Genomic DNA, 21,776 nt, shown 5'->3' with positions numbered 1-21,776 from the left:
CCTCCCCGTCTCTCACCCTTCCCTTTCTCTCTGTGCACTCTCGCACTCTCATCTCTCTCCCCTCTCCCCATCCCCGTGCTCTCGACCTGCTCTCTTTCTCGCCTCCCCTCTCTCACCCTCCCCTCTGTCTAACCCTCACCTCTCTCTCACCCTCCCATCTCATGCATTCCTGTGTCTTGCCCTCCCATCCCTTACCCTCCCGTCTCTCACCCTCACCTCTCTCACCCTCCCATCTCTCGACCTCCCTTCTCTCGCCATCTACGATCAGGCTCTCCACTCTGTCTCTCCCCCTCTCTAGAACTCCCCTCTCTCGCCCTACACTCTCTCTTGCCCTTCACCTCTCTCCCCTCCCCTTCTCTTGAACTCCCCTGTCTCACCCTCCCCGCTCTCTCACCCTCCCTCTCTCGCCCACCTCTCTCTCTCCCTCCCCTCTCTCTCGCCCTCACCCCTCTCTCACCCTTCCCTCTCTCCTCCGTCGCTCTCTCGAACTCCCCTCTCTTTCTCCCCTCTCCCCTCTTCCCCACCCCACTCCCTTGCCACCTCTCACTCTTGCCCTCCACTCTCCCGCCCTCTTCTCTCGCCCTCCCCTCTGTCTCTCCCCTCTCCTATGCCATCCCCTCTTTCGCCTACCCCTCTCTCTGATCCTCCCCTCACTCGCCACCCCCCCGCGCCCTCCCCTCTCTCTCACCCTCCCCACTCTCGCATTCTCCCTCTCTCACCCTCCCCTCTCTGTCGCCCTCCCCTCTCGTGCCCTCCCCTCTCGTGCACTCCCCTCTATCTCGCCCTCCCTCTCTCTCGCACTCCCCTCTGTCTCACCCTCCCTTCTCTCTAGACCTCCCTTATCTCGCTCTCACTATCCCTCCCGTCTAACTCTCCCTCCCCTCTCTCGTACTCGCCTCACTCTCTCTGCCCTCTCCCCTCTCGCCCTACACACTCCCTCGCCCACCCCTCTCCCGGCCCACCCCTCGCTCCCTTCACTCTCACTCGCCCTCCCCTCTCTCACCCTCCCTTCTCTCGCCCTCCCCTCTCTCACCCTCTCCCTTCTCGCATTCCAGTCTCTCACCCTCGCGTCTCTCGCTGTACCCTCTCTCGCCCTCCTCTCTCTCTCCCTCCCTCTCTCTCACCCCCAAAACTCTCTCGCCCTCACCTCTCTCACCTTCTCCTATCTCGCCCTCCGCTATCTTGCCCTCCTGACGTTCGAGCTCCTTTCTCTCACCATCCTCTCTCGCCCACCCCTCTCTCTCGCCCTCCCCCTCTCTCCCCTCTCCTCTCTCATGTCCGACCCTCTTTCGCCCATTACTCTCTCGCCCTCTCCTCTCTTGCCGTCCCATCTCTTCGCTATCCCCTCTCTCTCCTCCTCCCTTTTCTCGCCTTCCCTCTCTCGCCCTCCCCCTCACTCTCCCTCGCCTCTAACTCTTCCTCCCCACTCACTCTCCACCCCACTAACACTCCCGACCCTCTCTCTCGACCTCCGCTCTCCCACCCTCTGCTCTCTCGCCCTTCAATCTGACTGTCCCCTCTCTCTCGCCATCCTCTCTCTCACCCTCCCCTGTCTCTTGTCCTTCACTCTCACAGCCTCCCGTCTCTCGCCCACCCCCTCTGGACATCCATTCTCTCTCCATCTCCACTGTCTATCCCATCACTCATGCCCTCCGCTCTTCTGCCAACCCCTCTCACTCACCCTCCATTCTCTGGCCATCCTCTCTCCCGCTCTCCCCTCTCTCTCACGCTCCACTCTCTCGCCTCCCCTCACTCCTGCCCTCCCCTCTCACGCCCACACCCCTCTGTCTCGCCCTCCCCATCTCTCGCCCTCCCCGCTCTCACGCCCTTCACTCTGGCTCGCCCTACGCCTCTCTCGCCCTCCACTCTCACGCCCTCCTCTCTCCCTCTCACCCTCTCTCACCTTCCCATCTCTTTCCCGCCCCATTCTCACCCTTCCTCCTCTCTCGCCCTCCTCTCTCTCTCTCTCCCATCTCTTGCCCTCACGTATCTCGCCATCTTCTCTCTCACCATCCTCTCTCTCACTCCCTCTCTCGCTCTTCCCTCTCTCTCGTCCTCCCAGTCTCTCCCTCCCCACTCTCTCACCATCCTCTCTTTCACCCTTCCCTCACTCACCTTCCCCTCTCTTGCCTTCCCCTCTCTCGCCCTCCCCTCTCTCGCCGTCCCATCTCTCTCGCCTCCACGTTCTCTCAAACTCCCCTCTCTATTTCCCGACCCGCTCTGTTGACCTCCCCTCACTCTCGCCCTCCACTCTGTTGAACTTACCTCTTTTTCCCTCCCCAATCTCACCCTCCCCTCTGTCTCGCCTTCTCACTCTCTCGCTCTGCACTCTCACACCTTCCCCTCTCCTTCTCCACATTCTCTCGCCTTCACCCTCTCACTCTTTCTCCTCCTCTCTCGCCCGACCCGATCGCCCTCCCCTCTCTCACTCTCCCCTCTCTTTCCCTCCCCCTCTCTCACCCTCCCCACTCTGTTGCCCTTTCCTCTCTGTCGCCCTCGCCTGTCCTCCACTCTGTCTCGTCGTCCCCTCTCTCTTGCCCTCACAGCTGTACCCCTCCCACTTTCTCGCCCTCCCCTCTCTCGCCCTCCTCTCTGGCGTCCTCCTCTCTCTCTCGCGATTCTCTCTCTCTCGCAGTCCCCTGTGAGCCCCCCTCACTCGACCTACCCTCTCTCGCCCTCCCCTCTCTCGCATCTTCCACGCTCTTTCGCCCTCCCCTCTCTGCTGCCCGCCCCACTCCGTTGCCGTCCCATCTCTCTAGCCCTCCCCTCTCTCTTTCTACCATCTCGCTCTCCCCTTTCTCTTGCTGTCCCCTCTCACTCGGGCTCCCCTCTCATTCGCCCTCCCCTCTCTCTCTCGCCCTACACTCTCTCTCGTCATCCCCTCTCTCTCACCATCCCCTCCTTCACGTCCTCATCTCACTATCGCCATCCCCTCTCACCCTCTTACCTCTCGCCCTCCTCTCTCGCTCGCCCTCCCCTCTCTCCTGCCCTCCCCGCTCTCACCCACTCCTCTTTCACCCTCCCCTCTCTCTCGTCCTCCCCTCTCTCTCCGCCCCTCTTTCTCTAACACCCTCACTCCCCTCCCCCTCTCGTCCTCCTCCTCTAGCCCTCACGTCTATCATCCTCCCCTCTCTCACCCTCTCCTCTCTCGCTCTCCCCTCTCTCGACCTGCCCTCTCTCGCCATCCCCCTCCCTCCTCCCCTCTCCTGCCCTCTCCACTCTCCCGCCCTCTCCTCTCTCTCGCCTTTCCCTCTCTTGTCCCTTCATCTCTCTTGCCCTCCCCTCTCTCGCTCTCCTCTCTCTCACCCTCCATCTCCCTCCCTGCCCTCTCTTGCTGTCCCCTCTCTCGCGCTCTCCTCCCTCGTCCACATATAACCCCCTCTCTCCCCCTCTCTCACTCCCCCTCTCTCTCCCCCTCTGTCTCCCCCTCTCTTCTCTGCCCTCTGTCTACCCAGCCTCTCTCTCCCCCTTCCTCTCTACCCCCACCCTCTCTCCCTCTCACCCTCTCTGTCTCCCACCCTCTCTCTATCACACCCTCTCTCCCTCTCTCACCCACCCTCTCTCTCACCCACTCTCTCTTTCCAACCTCTCTCTCTGCCCTTCGCTCTCCCCCCTCCTCGCTCTCCCCTATTTCCCCCTCTATCCCCCTCTCTCCTCCCCTATCTCTTCCCCTGTCCCCCCACTTTTTCTCTCCTCTGTCTTCTCCCCTCTTTCTACCCCCCTCTCTGCACCTCTCTCTTTGCCCGCCCATCCCCCCTCTCTATCCCCCTCTCTCTTCCCCTTTCTCTACCTCCCTCCCTCTACTCCCCTCTCTACCCCCTCTCTCGACCCCCTTTCTACCTCCCTCTCTCTAACTCCTCTCTCTCTCCTCTCTCAACCGCTCCCCTCTCTCATGCCCTCGTCTCTCCCCCTCCTCTCTCCACCCTCCTCTCTCTCTCCGCTCCCCTCTCTTCTCCTCTCTCTCCCTTCTCTCTCTCCCACCCTCTGTCTCCCACCCTGTCTTTCCTCTCTCTCTTCCTCTCCCTCCCCTCTCTCTCGCCCTCTCTCTCTCCTCTCTCTCTCCCATGTTCTCTCCCACTCACTCTCCCACTCTCTCTCCCCCTCTCTCTCTTCCCTCTCTCTTTTACCCCTCTCTCTCCGTGCTCCCTCCACTCTCTCTCCTCTCTCTTCCCCTTTCTTTCTCTCTCATTCTCTCTCCCCTCCTCTTTTCCTTCATTTTTCTCACTCGATCTCTGCTATCTCTTCTCCCCTCTCCCTCCGCGTTCTGCCCCCACTCTCTCTCCTCTCACTTCCCACCCTCTCTCACCCTCCCCTCTCTCTCCCCCTCTCTCCCCCTCTCTTCCCACCCTCTCTTGCCCTCCCCTCTCTCAAAACCCCTTCTCTCGCCCCCTCTCCTCGTCCCTCTCTCTCTCGCCCCACTCTCTGACCCTCCCTCTCTCTTGCCCTCTCTTTCTCTCACCCCCCTTTCTCTCGCACCACTTTCTCTCGTCCGCCACTTTTTCCTGCGTACCTCTCTCTCCCCCCTCTCTCGACCCCTTTCTCTCACCTCCTGTCTCTTGCACGCTCTAACCCACTTTCTCTCACCCCCTTTCTCTCGCCCCCTCTCTCTCGCCCCCTCTTGCCCGCGCTCCCTAATCCCACTTTCTCTTGTCCCCTTTCTTCCCCACTCTCTCTCCCACTCTCTCTCCCCTCTCTCTCTCTTCCCTCTCTCTCTCTCCCCTGTCTCTCTCTCCCACCCTTTCACTCACCCTCTCTCCCTCCCCTCTCTTTCGCCCTCCCCGTCTCTCCCCCTCTCTCTATTCCCTCTCTCTCTCTTTCTCTGGTCTTTCTCCCTCTCTCTCTCCCATCTCTCACCTTCCCCTCTCTTTCTCTCTCCCACTGGCTCTATCCCCTCTCTCTTTTCCCTCTCTCTCCCTACCTCTGCTCTGTTTTCCCTCTCCCTCTTTCCGCGCTCTCCCACCACTCTCTCTCCCCCTTTCTCTCTCCCACTCTCTCCACTGTCTCCCCACTCCCTCTCTCCCACTCTCTCCCCCTCTCTATGTCTTCCCTCTCTCTCTCCCATGACTCTCTCTCTCCCCCACAGACTCTCTACCCCTCCCTTTTCCCCTCTCTTTCTATCTCTGCTCGCTCTTGCCCCCCTCTCTCTCGCCCCCTCTTTCTTGACCCCCCTCTCTCGCCCCTTTCTCTCGCCCCCTCTCTCTCTCCCCGTCCCTCTCGCCCCCACCCTCTCGTCCCCTCTCTCTAACCCCCTTTCTGTCGCCCCCTTTCTCTTGCCCACACTCTCTCTTGTCCTCTCTCTCTCGCCCCCTCTCCTCTCGCCCCCCCTCTCTCATACCCCTTCTCTCACACCCAACTCTCTCGCCCCCCTCTCCTCTCGCCCCCACACTCTCGTCCCCCTCTCTTCCGCATCGCCCTCCCCTCTCTCTCGCCCCCTCGCTCTCTCGCTCCCTCTCTCTCTCGCCCCTCTCTCGCTTGCCTTTCTCTCTCGCCCCCCCCTCCCCTCTCTCTCGCCCCCTCTTCTTACCCCTCTCTCTCATTATCTCCTCCCCGTCTCTCTCTCTCTTTCCCTCACCCTATCTCTCCCTTGTTCCTCTCTCTCTCCCTGTTTCTTCACTCTCTCTCTCTCCACCTTCTTCACTCTCGGTCCCCATCCCTCGGTGTCTTTCTCTCCCCACATCCCTCCGTTTCTCTTTGACTGAATCTCTCTCCCGCCCGTCCTCTCTCTCCCCTCCTTCTCTTTTCCCTCTCTCTATCTCTGCTCTCTCTCCCTCTCTCTATCTTATTCTGTCTCCCTCACCTTTCCCGCTCCCTTTGACTCAGAGACTGGGGGTTTGGTGGTGGGGCTTCGTGTGGGAGTTGGGGTGTGAGGATAGAGAGATGTAGGAGGATGGAGGAGGGGAAAATGGGGTAGAGATGGAATTGTGGGAGGGAGACAGAGACGGCAAGAGAGAGAGAGAGAATAGGGGCAAGGTGGAGTGGAAAGAGTGGAGGCTGGTGGAGAAACCAGGTTTGGGGGTGTGTGTGTGTGAGGGGGGGGACGAGGGAGAGTGGAAGGGAGAGGTGGTGAGAAAGAGTGAATGTGCAGAGAGAGAGAGAGGGAGATATGTGGAGAAAGAGTGGGGGAGAGTAAATTGGAAAGCCAGGTTGGAGTCGGGAGCACAGAGATAGTTAAACCCAGCTCCTGAGCTCAGGGCGCGGTGCCCTCCCCTTCCCTGAGGCCCAGGCCTTGGGGCTGAGTCTATTTCTCTCCAGCTCAGCTTCTGCAACACAGAGACATACAACAACATTGGTCACTCTGCTGCTCGGCACGCTTTAATGAACATTTTTATTGTTTACAATTAGTAGTTATGGACTCAGTCAGTGGGATGGTGCCTTTTGTCACTGGCCCGTGAGTTGTGAGAAACATTGAAATGTTTCCCTGTAACCCCGCTGTGGGAAAAGGATGGACAATCCAGTGCTACCCTCAGTCTATTACCATATCGACAGGCTGCCCCATCGCTGAAACACTGAACTGAAATGAGAAAATCCTGGATGGATTGATTAATGAGGGAATTTGATTGATGGATGGATTTGGGTGAAGGGATATTTCAGCACATTCTTCAGCTGCTGCCTGAACTTAGTCTGGGTCACGGCATAAATCACGGTGTTTGTGCAGCAACTGAGGAGCTGCAGCATGAAACCCAATTCCAGCACAAATTCATGCAGATGCACAGAGTAAAACTCCATAAACGACATCCGGTACCATATAGAGTACAGCATTAACGTTGACCATAACAGGATGAAATTGGCTGAAATCACGAACAGTAAAATGATGGATTTTTTACGGTTTCTCATTTCTGTGTCAGACTGAGCGTCCCCATTGGTGTGAGCGCGGAGTCTCCTGCGGGCTCTGCTGGTCACTACAATGTGTCTGACGGTGAGAACATTGAGCAGCAAAATCAGGAGAAATGGGACACACGGGGTTAGAATGTGGTGGAGGAACTCGATTGTGACCCAGACACTGGAGAACGCAACGGCGTCTGTTACAGGACAAAACCAGGGGACGTTCTGCAGCGAATACCGAGCCGTGAGCATAAAATACCAGGAAATGTTCTTTAAACAGCTCAGCACAGTCACTGCTCCCAGAACCACAGCCGCCGTCTTCTCACTGCAATATTTACTTTTCAGCTTCTGGCAACAAATGGCCACAAACCGATCAAAGGTGAAAGTGACGGTGAACCAGACAGAGCAGTCAGTGGCTGCATAAAGCAGGGCGGCGTGGATATTACACACTGGGACGCAGTCCCTCAGGAAATAAAACTGTTCCCGATAAACAATAGGAATGTGCCTCAGGATCAGGTCGAGGATAATGACCAGGAGATCCGCCGCTGCCATGGCCCCCAGGTAACGTCTGACACATGGAGACAATCCACAATCTTTATAAAGCAGGATGTAGATGGTCACTACGTTAACTGTGAGGAAGGAAAACAAACCCATTATCCACCAGCCTGGAGGCAAAGGGACCCGTTTGATCGGGTACCCAGTGTGATTTTCATATATGTCCCTGTATTCAGGGATTTAATAAAATAACTGGAGCTGGAATAACAAATGGGAAGGTCGGAATTACTGACAAAACATGTGACATAAACCACAAGAAACCCTCCCTCCCGAAACACACAGAGGCACATCCATAAGGACAGATGGTTTCTAGAACATTCCCACACACTCGATCTTTCGAGGGCAGACACAGGTTACTCCTTCCTAGTTCCTAATACGGAGGGTGGAAACGTTGCTGTCCTGAAGGATTCTCTCCCAGTTTCCTGAAGAGAAACGGAGTTTGGGAATTCCTGTATTTTGGTCTAAATTGTGGTCGATCGTGTGTCGGGAATTCACCCCTTTAACTGACTGAGGGGCCTTCAGGACAGTGTTTCCTTCTCCCTGGAACGGGATCTTTCCCTTGGGATCTTATCGTTTGTTCAATTCACTGACGTCCGGCCGTTCACAAACAATGTCAGGGACAGAACGTTCCGGGGAATGTCAGTAATAGAATGTTTGGAACAGTGCGTTCCGGGGTACCCCTTGACCACTCCATCACCTTTCCCCCCTACCCACACCATCAACATGATGTACTCTGCCTGGACACACTGTAACATTAATGGGGTGAGTGACAGAGAGTCCAATCACAGGAATGGGAACTAAAGGCATTGCCAGATCAGCTGAAATGGTTAGATATACAACATTCTCAATTCACCTCACAGAACGAGCCCAGACACCCTAAACCTCGAGGAGATAACTGTTCACCGTGGAACACTGTGCAGACCAAGCCAGTGTCCTGCTCAATACAACCCAGCAATCTGTCCAGATTCATCTATTGCTCTGGTCAATACAACCCAGCAATCTGTCCAGATTCATCCATTGCATTGATCAATGCAATCCAACAATCAGTCCAAGGTGGAAAACTGCAAAGATCAGATCAGGGCATTGATCCATAAACCCGGACTAGCTATCTGTCCAGCACCGTGAGCTGTGGAGACCACAGCAGGGCACCAATGTCTGAACCTGAAACAACTATCCATCCAGTATAAGGAGCTACACAATCCAGAATATTGCGTTAGCTCTAAACCTCAACCGTACAGTCTAACCAGCACAGCGACCTGTGCAGTGATCACCCGTGTACACCACCCCAGTGCATTGATCTGTAAACCAGGAGCAGTTACCCTCCCAGCATGTAGGACTGTGTACCCCACCCCAGTGCATTACTCAGTAACACTGTGTTAGATCACTGCCCAGCGTGGAGAAACGTGCAGCCCAGGCTGGAAGTGACGGAATGTGCAGTATCCATCCATTTCCAGCTCAATATCTCCATTGTGCCATGACAAGTGGGTGCTGTGGGTGTAAACATCAATGCCAGAGAGAGATGGTGGGGCAATCCGTTTAAGTATCACCACATGGGAGTGTTTTGGGGTATAAAAGAGAAGGGGAGACTGAGAGACAGTGTCATGTTAGGATGTGTTCCCAGGTTTCAGAATGCAGAATTATAGACACTTCGATAGCATGCTGTAATATGAGTCTATCTTCCCGGGAAAGTTGGAAACAGGGATATTGTTGTGAAGTTAGATCAGCAATTGTCCTGCAACTTTGTAACTGGAATTAGTTTCAACAGAATATATGACTCATTGGGCAGACGCTAACAATAATTTATTTTGTTTGATTTTCCTTTAGTGTGTCAGGGGGATTATCTGCATGAGACTGAGCTAATTTCCTGGTGCTATCATATCAAACTCACCTCATTAACTTCCCACCCCACCCAATGGTGTCCCTCCCATTCAATGCCAGCCCGATTCTCCCACCCATCATGGCTGTAGGGACTCACAGTCGCCCGTGTGTCCCTGCATATTCTATGATCTCTGACACTGGTGCCATCTTTAACAAGCCAATGGGCTCATGTTTGAGCTTTCTCCGTGTGGAGCTGCCCTGTACAGTTTACCCCGAGCATGACACATATGGGACAATTACACCACGGTTTGTCGACAGGGGCATGGAGCTCCTGGTGGATGGGCTTGTACAGGGGGGTCCATTCCCTTTCCAAAGGAGGCCACACCACTAGATCCACCGAGCAAGGTCTGAGCTCACCACCCAGCTCAGTGCAGTATCTGTGGTCTGAAGAAATGTCCAGCAATAGAGGACAAGCATCAATAACCTTCCCCGCTCTGTCAGGATAAGGGTCACCGTATTCTCTCTGCTCCCTCACACTCACTGTATATCTGTTATAGCACTGACCCCCGAACAAGGTTCCTATTCCACCACTTTCACTGCTGCGTACATTCTCTCTCTGTCTCTCTGTCTCTCTCTCACTCTTCTTCCCCCTCCCTCCCTCCACTTTACCCACTTACACTGATAGCACTGCATAGATACAACACTGGGGACTGACTCCCTCCGGACACCTCACCATGAACCTGCCCCCCACCTACACCAGCACTAACAGCAGGGCCAGCCACTCCCACCCTCACTCCCACCCTCCATTCCTCCCATTCCAGGAGAAGCAATCTGGAATAGGACAGAAGGGGCCAAGCCGGGTGGTGGAGTGCCCAATATCCGTTCCCTCACCCCTCCTCCCTCTGCCATGTGGGGAGCACCCGGGTACGATCCGGAGAGGTCCGGAATGGAGATTCGGAAACATCCATATCCCGCCGACCGAGTGAGGAGCAATTTTCAGTGAAGGGCAATTCTCACTTTAAACGCACTGGCAGCTCCGTTTCTCCCCGGCACAACTTAGAAGCCGTGGCTCTGATGCCATCTCCCTTTTGTGCCGAGCTGGTACAAATGGAATCCCCACGGTCTCGGTGGGCAGGAGGGTGGGCTCACAACACATCGTCACCACCACCTCCCAGGAAGGGAACACGGAGACTCCCTCCTACATCTCCCCCCTGTAAACAGCTCAGATACTGAAACTAATCTGTGATCCTTACTGCTCTCCCCACTTGTCCTGACATCTTCAACAAATTGTGCTCATATACACCCAGGACTTTCTGCTCCTGCAGCCCCTTAATAATGGTACAGCTGTTTTTAAACTGTATTTCATTGTCATTCCTACCAAAGTGCATCACCTCACACAGGTCTGCACTGATCCCCATCTGCCATAAACCTGAACACTACATCGACGTGTGATTGTCCTGTTAGAGTTCCACACTGTCCTCCATAGACTTCAGAGTTCTTCCAGGTTCGGTACCATCTACAAATATTGAGGTTGTTATAGCGTCACAGTCCCCATGTAACAACTAAAATCCTGCCCCACACACACGAGTGTGAGCAAGTGAAATACTGATATATTCCCACGGACAGAGTCGAATAATGACATGCTGTCAATGGAACTACAAAAGTCCTGACACACACGAGACAGTAGATGAAATATTGACAAACCACAGAGCAAGGGAAATCGGGATAGGATCCACTTATCGATATTCATCAGGGTACAATGTGATGAAGTTGAAAGTGTGTACTATACCTTCAAGAGAGAGGGAATGCTGTTCTGAACTGAGAGCTTACAAGCACCTGTGGTATGAGAGGATGGAAGACCCAGAAACAGTATATTGTTATAGAGCTGGAGTCGGGTAATAAGCAGTTAAGAGAAAGGGGGTTTCAGAGTTGTGAATAGTTGATGGAAAATGTTCACTTTCAGAGTGAAAAAATAAATTGATGCTTTTATTTAAACAGTGGCATTTGGCAGATCTATCACTCATATTTTAACAGTTTACAAGGCGAATTGAGCAGTTCTTTATGTTTAGTTTAAGTTACCAGATGAGCTTCACGCAGTGCCCTAACCATTCCAGTGTATGTAACTGTGTGTCTCTGCGTGGGGCAGGTCTGGCAGTCTCTGTGATGCTGAAAGTGATGCAATGCCACCCTCTGCTGGCCTCCCCACGCCACTGCACAGGCATTGGCAGAGGGTGAAAACCAACAGGGATTCATTCAGAGAAGGGGAGGGAGAGGGCAGCTGCTCACAGCACCATCCAAACTGATGTCTTATCCATGTACTGATCTACATGTCCTTTAAACATTGTAACTGTCCCAGCTTTCACCACTTCCTCTGGAAGTTCATTCCACACACAAGTCAGCTTCTGTCTAAAATATGACTTTTGTAAATCAATATACTCTCTCTGGGTCTGCCATCCTCTCATATCACAGGTGCTTGTAAGCTCTCAGTTCAGAACAGCATTCACCCTCTCTTAAAGGTACAGTACATGCTTTCAACTTCATCACATTATACCCTGATGAATATAGATAAGTGAAACATATCCGGATTTCTCTTGCTCTGTGGTTTGTCAATATTTCATCTCCTCTGTCCTGTATATGTCAGGGCTTTTGTTGCTCCATTGACAGCATGTCATTATTCAACTCTGTCCGTGGGAATGTAGCGGTATTTCACTTGCTCACACTCGTGAATGTGGGGCAGAATTTCATGACTTTTGTAAGTATTTTTCCTCGAACCTTAAAATATCCCTCAGGTTTGAATCCCCAACTCTAGGGAAAAGACATCAGCCCTTCAGCTTATCTGTTCCCCTCTGTAAAGTTGCTCCTTAATCTCATACTCTCCAGTGAAAAAGTCCCAGCCTATCCAGCCTCTCCTTATAGCTCAGTCCTTCCTTTCCCAGCAAAATCCAGGTTAATCTCTTCTGAACCATCTCCAGCTTAATAATATCAACGTCAGTAATATCAAAGTGAATAGTAAAGGTATTTTCTAAGGGTACAGGGAGTCCAAAACTAGAGGACTTAGGCTTAAGCTGAGAGGGGAAACATTTAAATGTGACCTAAGGGGCAGCTTTTTCACCCAGAGGGTGGTGTGTCTATGGAATGAGCGGGCAGGATGACCAGACTGGACACAGTATACCAGTAGAGGTCTCACCATATCCTGTACAACATCAACATGACGTCCAAATTGCAATGCTCAAAGGTCTGACCTATGAAGGCGTGTGTTAAACACCTTCTTAACAACATGATCAATATGAGATGCAAATTTTAAAGAATTATACCTGATGGCCTAGGTCTCTGTTCTCCAACTCTGCCAAAGGCCCTACATTTAATTGTATAGGTCCTGCTCTTGATTGATTTACCAAATCCAATACCTCGCATTAATCCAAATTAAACTCCACCTGCCACCCCTCAGCCCAGTGAGTGATTTTACAGCCATCTCCCCCTCCCCTCCCCCTTCAATTTTAAAATGCCCATACATCTCCAAGATGCTTACACATTCCGGCCTTGATTTTCACAAAGACTCTGAGCTTGGTTTGCCTTGTGTGGTTAGAGGGAAGAGGGATAGATCGTGGACACAGTTATTGGTGAGGAGAGGGTGGACAGTAATCAGCGGTCTGGTATCATTTCATGGTTTTAGGAAGAGGGAAGTCGCACCTTAGAGGTGGGTAATACTGATCGGTGTTTTGGGAACAGAAATCTGGTGTTCAGTAATAAATATCCATTTGAGCCCCTTCATTGTGCAGAGTGTGTCTGCAGGATTTCTTTCCCTGATATTGCAGACTACAGATAATCGTGATTAAAGACGTTCGTAGTTAATTTCGATGGCACAGCACGTAAACTCAATACCCTACAGTTGAGACAAATATCTTGCATTTGTTTAACAATACAACGTGTTTTGTGTAGTTCAATAATGGTAACCTGATTACAATAAGTCCACACTGAGCTGAAAGCGGGCATTAAAATATGACTCAAAATCTGGGTATGGTAGTGTAGTGGGTAGTGTCCCTGTCTCTGAGCCAGAGCTCTAGATTTGATTCCAATTCCTGAACTTCTGTGGTAGTGTTCCTAGCTCTGGACTAGAAGGCCTGGATTCAAGTCCTGCCTGTTGCAGAGGTATGTCACAACATGACAGAACAGGCTGATGAACAAACACACAGGAGAATAATGTTACAGCTTTATGGGTATTGCTGAGTGGTGCTAGTGTCCCTACCTCTGGGCACAAATGTCTAGGTTTAAAGCCCACATAAGTGTCTCATGATACATCTGAACAAACTGATTAAATGGATTTCGAATTGTGACTTGATGGAGAAGGAAGAGGTGTCAGTATTGAATTTCAGAATTTAGGCCCAGGATAACTGAAAGTACAGCTATTCGTGTTGATTGGATCACATTTCGCCGCAGTAAAGGTTTATAAAATCAGAATGCTCATGGATAGGGTGAGTAGTCAGGGTGTTCTCCAGGTTAGGGGCTTCCAAAACTAGAGGGCATTGGTTGAAATGAGAGGGGAAAGATTTTGATGAGGCCTAAAGTGCACCTTTTCACGCAGAGGGTGGTGTGCGTATGGAATCAGCTGCCAGTGGAAATGGTGGAGGCTGGTACAAATACAGCATTTAAAAGGCATCTGGATGCTGACAGACCTGCCGAGCTTTTCCAGCAATTTCTGTCTTTCTTTAAAAAAATGCATTCATTTTAACACAGGCATTCTGAATAAATTAAACATTTTATGTTTTCGTGACACAGGGCCATGTAAACAGATTTCAAATCGACCGAGACCATTTTCTGCTCAGGGTATAGCTCTGTATATGACAGTAGCAATGATGCACCCACATGGAACAGAGAATGTGATGGAGACATAGTTTGGACAATGTACAAGGAGACCTCACATGGTCCAGTTTGGGAGAGGATGACATTACTGTGTGATTCAACTCAGAGAGGGAGAAAATGTAATCTGCCCGAGCAGGAATGGCCTATTGCATTCTCTCTCCTTCATTGTTCCTCATCACAGCAATGTGTGCGAGCTAAAAAAAACTCTACAGTCATCGTTGTCATTCTTATTTTTATAGAATCCCTGCAGTTTGAAACAAACCCTCTGACCCAACAAGTCCATGCCAACCTTCCCAACCCATTCCCCGAGATTTACCCCGACTAATGCACCTAACCTAGAGATCGCTGAACACTACGGACAATTTGGCACCCCAGCAAACCTACACAGTTTGAGCTGTGGTAGGTAACTGGATCACCCATTAGAAGCTCACACAGACAAGGGGAGAATATGCAAACTCCATATAGACAGTCACTCAAGGCTGGAATCGAACCGAAGTCCCTAGTGCTGTGAGGCAGCAGTGCTAACCATCGTGCCACCCTTTTGGTGATCCCTGGCCAGAATTCATTGGAATCTACTCACTGCATAAAGCAAAGGGAATTCAGCCAAATCCCACTCTCCCAGGATGGAATCCCATTGCTAGCAGCTTGTGTGAGTACAATATCTTCAGAAGCAGAATAACGTTTTGGACAATCTCGCAATTTTTCCTTTTGTCATGAGTTACAATAATATCTGGACAAACTTCTTTCCAGTTAAAATTGGTGTGTGTGTGTGTGTGTGTGTGTGTGTGTGTGTGTGTGTGTGTGTGTGTGTGTGTGTGTGTGTGTGTGTGTGTGTGTGTGTGTGTGTGTGTGTGTGTGTGTGTGTGTGTGTGTGTGTGTGTGTGTGTGTGTGTGTGTGTGTGTGTGTGTGTGTGTGTGTTAGAAAGGGAAATATTGATTACATATTTGCAATACCCAAACAGTTTGCCATTCGTCTTTCCACCATAGTTTGAGTAACATTGCTCTGGATCATAAACGTGTTGTTTCAGCATATTAAAGAAACTAGCCTGACTTATTACTAAAACTGACCCTGACCCAGTCTGAGACTGATATCATCGGCCATCTCACTGGTTACATTTGACATTTCTTGTGAGCAGAGGAGGAGTGGGACTAGAAAAGAAAACAGAGACCCAAAAAGCCGGGGAACTATAGACCGGTGAGCCTGATGTCAGTGGTGGGTGAGTTGTTGGAGGGGATTCTGAGGGGTAGCATTTAAATACATTTGGGATTGCAAGGGCTGATCGGGGTGGACAACTTGGCTTTCCGCATGGGAAATCATGTCACATTAATTTGGTTAAGTTTTTTGAAGAGGTGACAAAGAAGATTGATGAAGGCAGTTTGGTAGGCATTGTCTATGTGGACTTCAGCAAGGTGTTCATTTAAAGAACAAAGAACAAAGAAAATTTACAGCCCAGGAACAGGCCCTTCTCCCTCCAAGCCTGAGCCGATCCAAATGTACTGTCTAAACCTGTCGGTCAATTCGTAAGCATCTGTATCCCTCTGCTCCCCACCTACTCATGCATCTGTCCAGACGCATCTTAAATGAATCTGCCGTGCCTGCTTCTACCACCTCTGTTGGCAATACGTTCCAAACGCCAACCACCCACTGTGTGAAGTACTTACCGTGTGTATCCCCGTTTAACATTCCACCTCTCACTTTGAAAGCGCGACCTTCCGTTATTGAAACCTTCAACCTGGGAAAAAGCTCGTCTCTATCCACCCTGGCTATACCCTTCATGATTTTGTAACCTCAATCAAGTCCCCCCTCAAACTTTTTTTTTCTAGTGAAATAAGCCGAACCTACTCACCCTCTCTTCATAGCTAGTATTTCATTCTGATTGGTAGACAGATTAGTAAGTTTCAGTCACGTGGGATACAGAAGCAGCCAGTCACAATTGGCTTGAAGGAAGAGGGATATTTTTCAGACTGGAGTTTTGTGAGCAGCAGTGTGCTGTAAGAATCAGTACTGAGTTTACTGCATTTCATCATTTATGTAAAGGATTTAGATGCGAATATTGTGGCCATAGTTAGTAAGTTTACAGATTACATCAGAAAGGTGGTGTAGTAGATTATTTCAGAGTGCAACGAGACCACAAATAAATGGGACAAAGGGGCAAGGAGTGTCAAATTAAGTTTAGTTCAGATAAATATGAGGTTTTGCATTTTGTGAACGCAAACCATGGCAGAAATTATACACTTAATGGTAAGGTCCTGGGGCGCGTTGTGAAACAAAGGGACATAGGGCTGCAGAAACAATGCTACTTAAAAGTGGAGTCGGAGGTAGACAGTGTGGTGCAGAACACATTTGTCACATTTGCCTTAATCAGTCAGAGCATTGAGTGTAGGGGTTGTGGTGGTATATTGCATCTGTACAGGATGTTGGTGAAGGCACTTTAATAATACTGTGTACAAGTCAGTTTTCCGCAGAAATGACTAACACAGATGGTCCAGGACTGGAAGTTTGAGCTTTTGGGAGAGGTTGATTAGGTTGTGGTGTTTCCCCCTGGAGTGTCAGAGGCTGAAGCGTGACATTATAGAGGTTTATAAAACCAGCAGGGGCACGGATCTTCTGAACAGCCAGGTTCTGCTCCCCAGGATAGTGGGGTCCAGAACAAGAGAGCATAGGTTGAAGGCGGGACGGCGAAGGATTTAGAGGGGACCTGAAGATAAATGTTTCTCACAGAGAGTGGTGTGTGTACAGAAAGTGATGCCAGAGGAAGTGCTGAAGGTGGTTGCAATCGCACATTAAAAAAGTATCTGAAAGCTGAAGGATATTGGCCAAATGCTGGCAAATGGGACTGGATCAGATTTGATATCTGATTGGAGTGAACAGATTTAAATAACGGGTCTGTTTCCATTCTGCATGATTCTCTGATTCTATAAGAAGGATGACAAATAACTCTGAAAGGTCCTTTCAAGTGGGAATTCTCTTCACTGGAAGTTTATCGTGCCTCTATGTTCATACTGATTGAAAGTTGCGTTAGGTATATATTTGACAGGGAAGTGAGCCACGGATAATGGGATACAGACAGGAAAGTGGGGTTGAGTCCACAACCTGATCAGCCACAATCTTAGTGCCTGATGGAGAAGGCTCAAAGTATCTAATGACCCACTTCTGCTCCTCAGTCCCATGTTCCTGTTTTCCATTCTGCACACCAAACCTGTTAGACCGGAGCAGTTGGAGACTGCTTACTCCTATAACCTGGTGCACAGAGGAGACCACTCAGTGCCTCAAGACTGTTACACATGCTTTGAAGTGATTTGGGAAATGTAATTAGAAAATCCAGGCACGGGTAAGAAAGAGGCACCTCATTTCTCTTCACAGAGCTTACCGTATCTGAAACTTGTGCTCCATTTGTTGGTCATATTGTAGACCCAGATTCACTGTGAATACAGCCCATATACCTCACCCAGTGATGGCTCACAAAATCATCTGTTCTTCCTGACTGCAATTTTTAATAACATAATATTCATGAACATAACACCCACTAACCTTCCAATAACAGAATGTGAGAACATCAGAAGCAGGAACTGGCGTTAACTCCCCAAGCCTGCTTTGCCCTTCACTAAAATCATGACTGATCTGCTCTTGGTCTCAAATTCTCTTTCAGACCCAATTCTTCATAGCCCTCAACTCTCTGACAGGTCAATATCCATCGACTTCCTCTTCAAATAACTTAAGTCATCCAGCTCCCCGAGCACTCTTGAGAACAGAATTCCTGACATTCAATCCCACCTGTTTGAAGAAAACACTTGATGCTCCTATATCATGGCATTTGGTATAAGCAAAGGAGGTTGACTCAAGGGTTCAGGTAAAAATGACTGGCCCTGATATCAAGGCAGTGGTTGCCTTCTGTTGACATCAAGAAGCTGAACAAACTGGACATAATGGGAATCTGAGTAACCTCTCCAGTGTTTGAAGTCAAACATGGCACAAAGGAAGATGTTCATCATCTCAGTCCTGGGTCACCTCTGTGGGAGATCCTCAGGTTGGCTTCCTCTTCACAAACATCTTCAGCTGCTTCATCAATGTCTCCCAGCCTCCACCCTCGCCACCATAAGATCAGAAGTGGGGATGGTCACTGAAGATTCCACAATGTTCAGAACATTTTGTCCCCCGTCAGCGCATAAACACAGCCCTTGGCGAAAAGGAATATTCAGACACAGAATGTCACAAACATTTCTCCAATCCAGGAATTAAAAACAGCATCAAGAGAAAATTCAGAGAGAGTAGCAGCCAGGAGACATTCACTGAAGCATCCAACTCTGTGAGACCCCAATAGTTTCTGATGTTGCTGAGAAACCAAAACCCAGAGATCCTAATCTGTGAGAGTAGGACACAGACATTCAGGCTGCATTAAAATAAACCCAAAGGAGTTTCATGGTGAATGGAAGGGTCTTAAGGGGTGCAGTGGACAGAGAGACCTTAGTGTTCAGGTGCATGGTTCGCTATGAGTGGAGTCACAGGTAGACAGGGCAGTGAAAAAGGCATTTGGCACACTGACCTTCATCAGGCAGGACATTGAGTAAAGAAGTTATGTTGCAGTTACACAGGACTTTGGTAAGGCCACACTTGGAGTATTGTGTTCAGTGTTTGTCACCTTGTTATATGGAGGATGTTATGAAATTAGAAAGAGTGCAGAAGAAATTTACAATGACGTTGCCAGGACCTAATGGTCTGAGTTATATGGAGAGTTGGACAAGCTCGGACGTTTTCTTTAGAGTGTTGGAGACTGAGGGAGTCCTTATAGAGCTGTATAAGATCACAAGATGCATAGATAGGGTTAATGCTCTGAGTCATTTTCCAAGGTTTAGAGAATCGAAGACGAGAGGGGACCAGTTTAAGGTTAAAGGGGAAGGAATAAAAGAGAACCTGAGGGGCAAATTCTTTGCACAGAGGCTGGTGCGTGGATGAGGTGCCAACGGATGTGGTTGGGGGGGGGGGGGGGGGGTACATTAACAGCATTTCAAAAGCATTTGGATAAATATGTGGATAGGAAAGGACTGGAAGGATATGGCCAACTGCGGGGAATTGGGTTAGCGTGGATAGACATTTACAAGGTAGAGTCGAACCCCTCTGTTAATTAAAACCAAACACTCAGAAAAGCTCGCCTCACCTTGTAAACTGTTTAAATGCGAGTGACACAGATGTCCTACATTCCACTATTTAAACAAAAATTAACAAGTTTATTTCTTAACTTTAATAGTGAACACTAAACAACAAATATTCACAAATACAAGCCCCTCTTTTCTTAGCTACGTACTATCTGACTCCATCTCTATAAAATATGCTGTTCCAACAACACATTCTGAATGAACAACGGAGACACAGATAACGAAAAATTCTGCACATGATGGTTAAAATTTATAAAGCATTAAAACATTATTTGATCCTCATCTGAAGTGATACCTTCCCTTTTTCTCAACGTTCCCCCTTTTCTGGGATTCCCAAATCTAATCTCTCATTCTTATCAGGATGTGTGTTATAAATTCTTGCTTCTCGTGTCCTAACTTATTTCAGTTAATCTCCTTTCTACAAGCAACTAAATATGTTGTCCTGCTGGGTTCTTTCCAAAACTAGTGTCTGTCATATTATTGGAGATAAAAGTTATGGCATCAGACCCAGCATTTGAACATATTACTCTGTTGTACGTGCACTTGAAAAGGATCAGAGCACACAGGAATTGCCAAAACATTGAGGGAAGTACATCTACTTCTTTCGTTAATCTAGTTTTCTCAGCTTCCGCATTTCCATATCTATATCCTGTCTTTCGTTCTCCCTTTGTATCCAGTGAAGAAATCCACCAATTTTTCTTCGTGTCCCATCTCTCAAAACGTCTTCTTTCGGTTTATATCTAATGCTCTCTTCTCGATGTAATGTGATTATAATTGAGCAATGTAACGACAAAGACATGCGGGAGGAGATGGCCAGAGTTATTTGGAAGGGGAGATGAGGAGGAAAGACCATGGAGTAGCAATTGTCGGAGTTTCTGGGGATACACCGGAAGATAATACCAGAAATTCAACCCCAAGAAGATAAAACATACTCAAGGGAGGACAAGGCAACCATGAGTCATAAGGATTCAAACCAAAAGAGGAAATATGCAATGTGGTGAAGATGATTGGGAATCCAGAGAATTCATTGGCTCTGAAACTACATAAGGCTGACATCACTGACACTACAGAGCTCTTAAGCGTGGTCAGGGAGAGAAACAGAGAGAAAGACATTCACCTCAAACACAGAAGATGGCATTTCTCAAGGAAAAAGATTCAGGTGAATGAAACAATTGAATTAAGATCAATTAAATGCTTTTGCGGAATGTGTCAGATTGGAAGCAAGACCCGGGGAGACAGACCCTCAGCAGAATGAGAGTTTGGAAATGGAAGTATTTCCACATCAGAAACCAGGTTAGGTCACTGAGTGCAGTGCTGATGGGTGAAGGGGTCTCAGTGAGAATTGGGGAACAGACAGCAGAATTGCATTGCAGATATTGGAGCTCTAAACTCCCTATTCATGTAGTGCTGTAGACCACAGCAGCAGGAGAATCAGACCTGCATTCAACCACAACCTGTAACTTTTTGCCAGGGTAACACCTCAGTCTGTCATTACCATCAACACCATCTAGGGCTCAGTGACGAGTGTGGGTGAACACGTCAGAGTCAGAATCACATGAACTTTAACCTGATGCCAACTCATTAACGCTACCGGACTTGACCAACAGATCTGAAAGGAGCCCTGCAGTCCTGTCACGTTCAGTTATAAATGGTGATGGACGATTAACCAAATGACTGGAGGAGACGGCTCCACAAACATCCCCGTCCTAAATAATGGAACGGACCTGCACGTCAGTGTAAAAGAGAAGGATGTTTTATCTGCACCATCCTCTGCCAGAAGTGTTGAGTCGATGATACACCTCACCCTCATCATGATGCCAACAAAATCACAGATGTCAGTCTTCACCGAATTCGATTCGCTGCACGTGAGATGAAGAAACAGCTGAACACATTAGATACGACAAAGGCAATGGGTCCAGACTCCATTTCTGCAATAGGACTGAAGACTTGTGCTGCACAACAAGCCCTGGGGAAGGAGTGTCCCCTTAGTAAAAGAAGATTTAGAGGAATATTATAAAGTAAGGTTATCTAGGGTTAATGAGAAAAATAACAAGAGGATTCGCCATATATGAAAACCAAGGGGAGGGATCCGATGACGTTGCTCTGACGGGTCCAGTGACGATGATGACGTCACTCAGGCCATTAAGGTGATGGATGTTGATACCGCTGCTGGACCCGACAGGATGTCGTTAAAAGAAATAATTAAGATGCTTAATAAGGATAACACACTGCTACTTAGGATTTATACTATTTGGATTAAAACTGGTAAAATCCCAGATGAAATGAAATTGAGTAGGACCATATTGGTCCCCAAGTAAATAATGAGGAGGAATTAAAAGACATAAATAACTGGTGGCCAATAACAATTGGACCCAATTATACTGAGGTTATTTACTAAAATAATGGCCAGTAGGCTAAATAAAGTTGTAAATCTTAATAAACGGCAAAAAGGTTTTATGACTGGCGTAGCTGGATGCGAGGAGAATATTAAAATTTTAGAAAACATTATCAAAGGGGTTAAAAAGAAAAGGAAAGGCTTATCATAGTCTTTGTAGACCTTGCTAAGG

The 21,776-nt window shown here is 49.2% G+C and overlaps 1 protein-coding gene across 2 annotated transcripts in view; it reads right to left on the bottom strand.

Moving 5' to 3' along the window:
- Positions 1-6,540: 6,540 nt before the first annotated feature.
- The window catches only part of LOC148142076 (putative G protein-coupled receptor 139), a 77,283-nt gene continuing 62,047 nt past the window's right edge, over positions 6,541-21,776 (bottom strand). For both annotated transcript variants that reach the window (XM_087977075.1, XM_087977074.1), the window contains one exon: positions 6,541-7,451. In XM_087977075.1, the coding sequence (XP_087833201.1) occupies positions 6,541-7,451 (911 nt within the window). The remainder of the gene's footprint in view (positions 7,452-21,776) is intronic.

The sequence above is a fragment of the Chiloscyllium plagiosum genome, unplaced genomic scaffold, assembly GCF_037043375.1.
Source record: "Chiloscyllium plagiosum isolate Xiang-an unplaced genomic scaffold, Cpla_swu_hap1 HiC_scaffold_31, whole genome shotgun sequence".
Taxonomy (NCBI): Eukaryota; Metazoa; Chordata; class Chondrichthyes; order Orectolobiformes; family Hemiscylliidae; genus Chiloscyllium; species Chiloscyllium plagiosum.
This window is presented reverse-complemented; position numbering and strand designations above follow the sequence as displayed.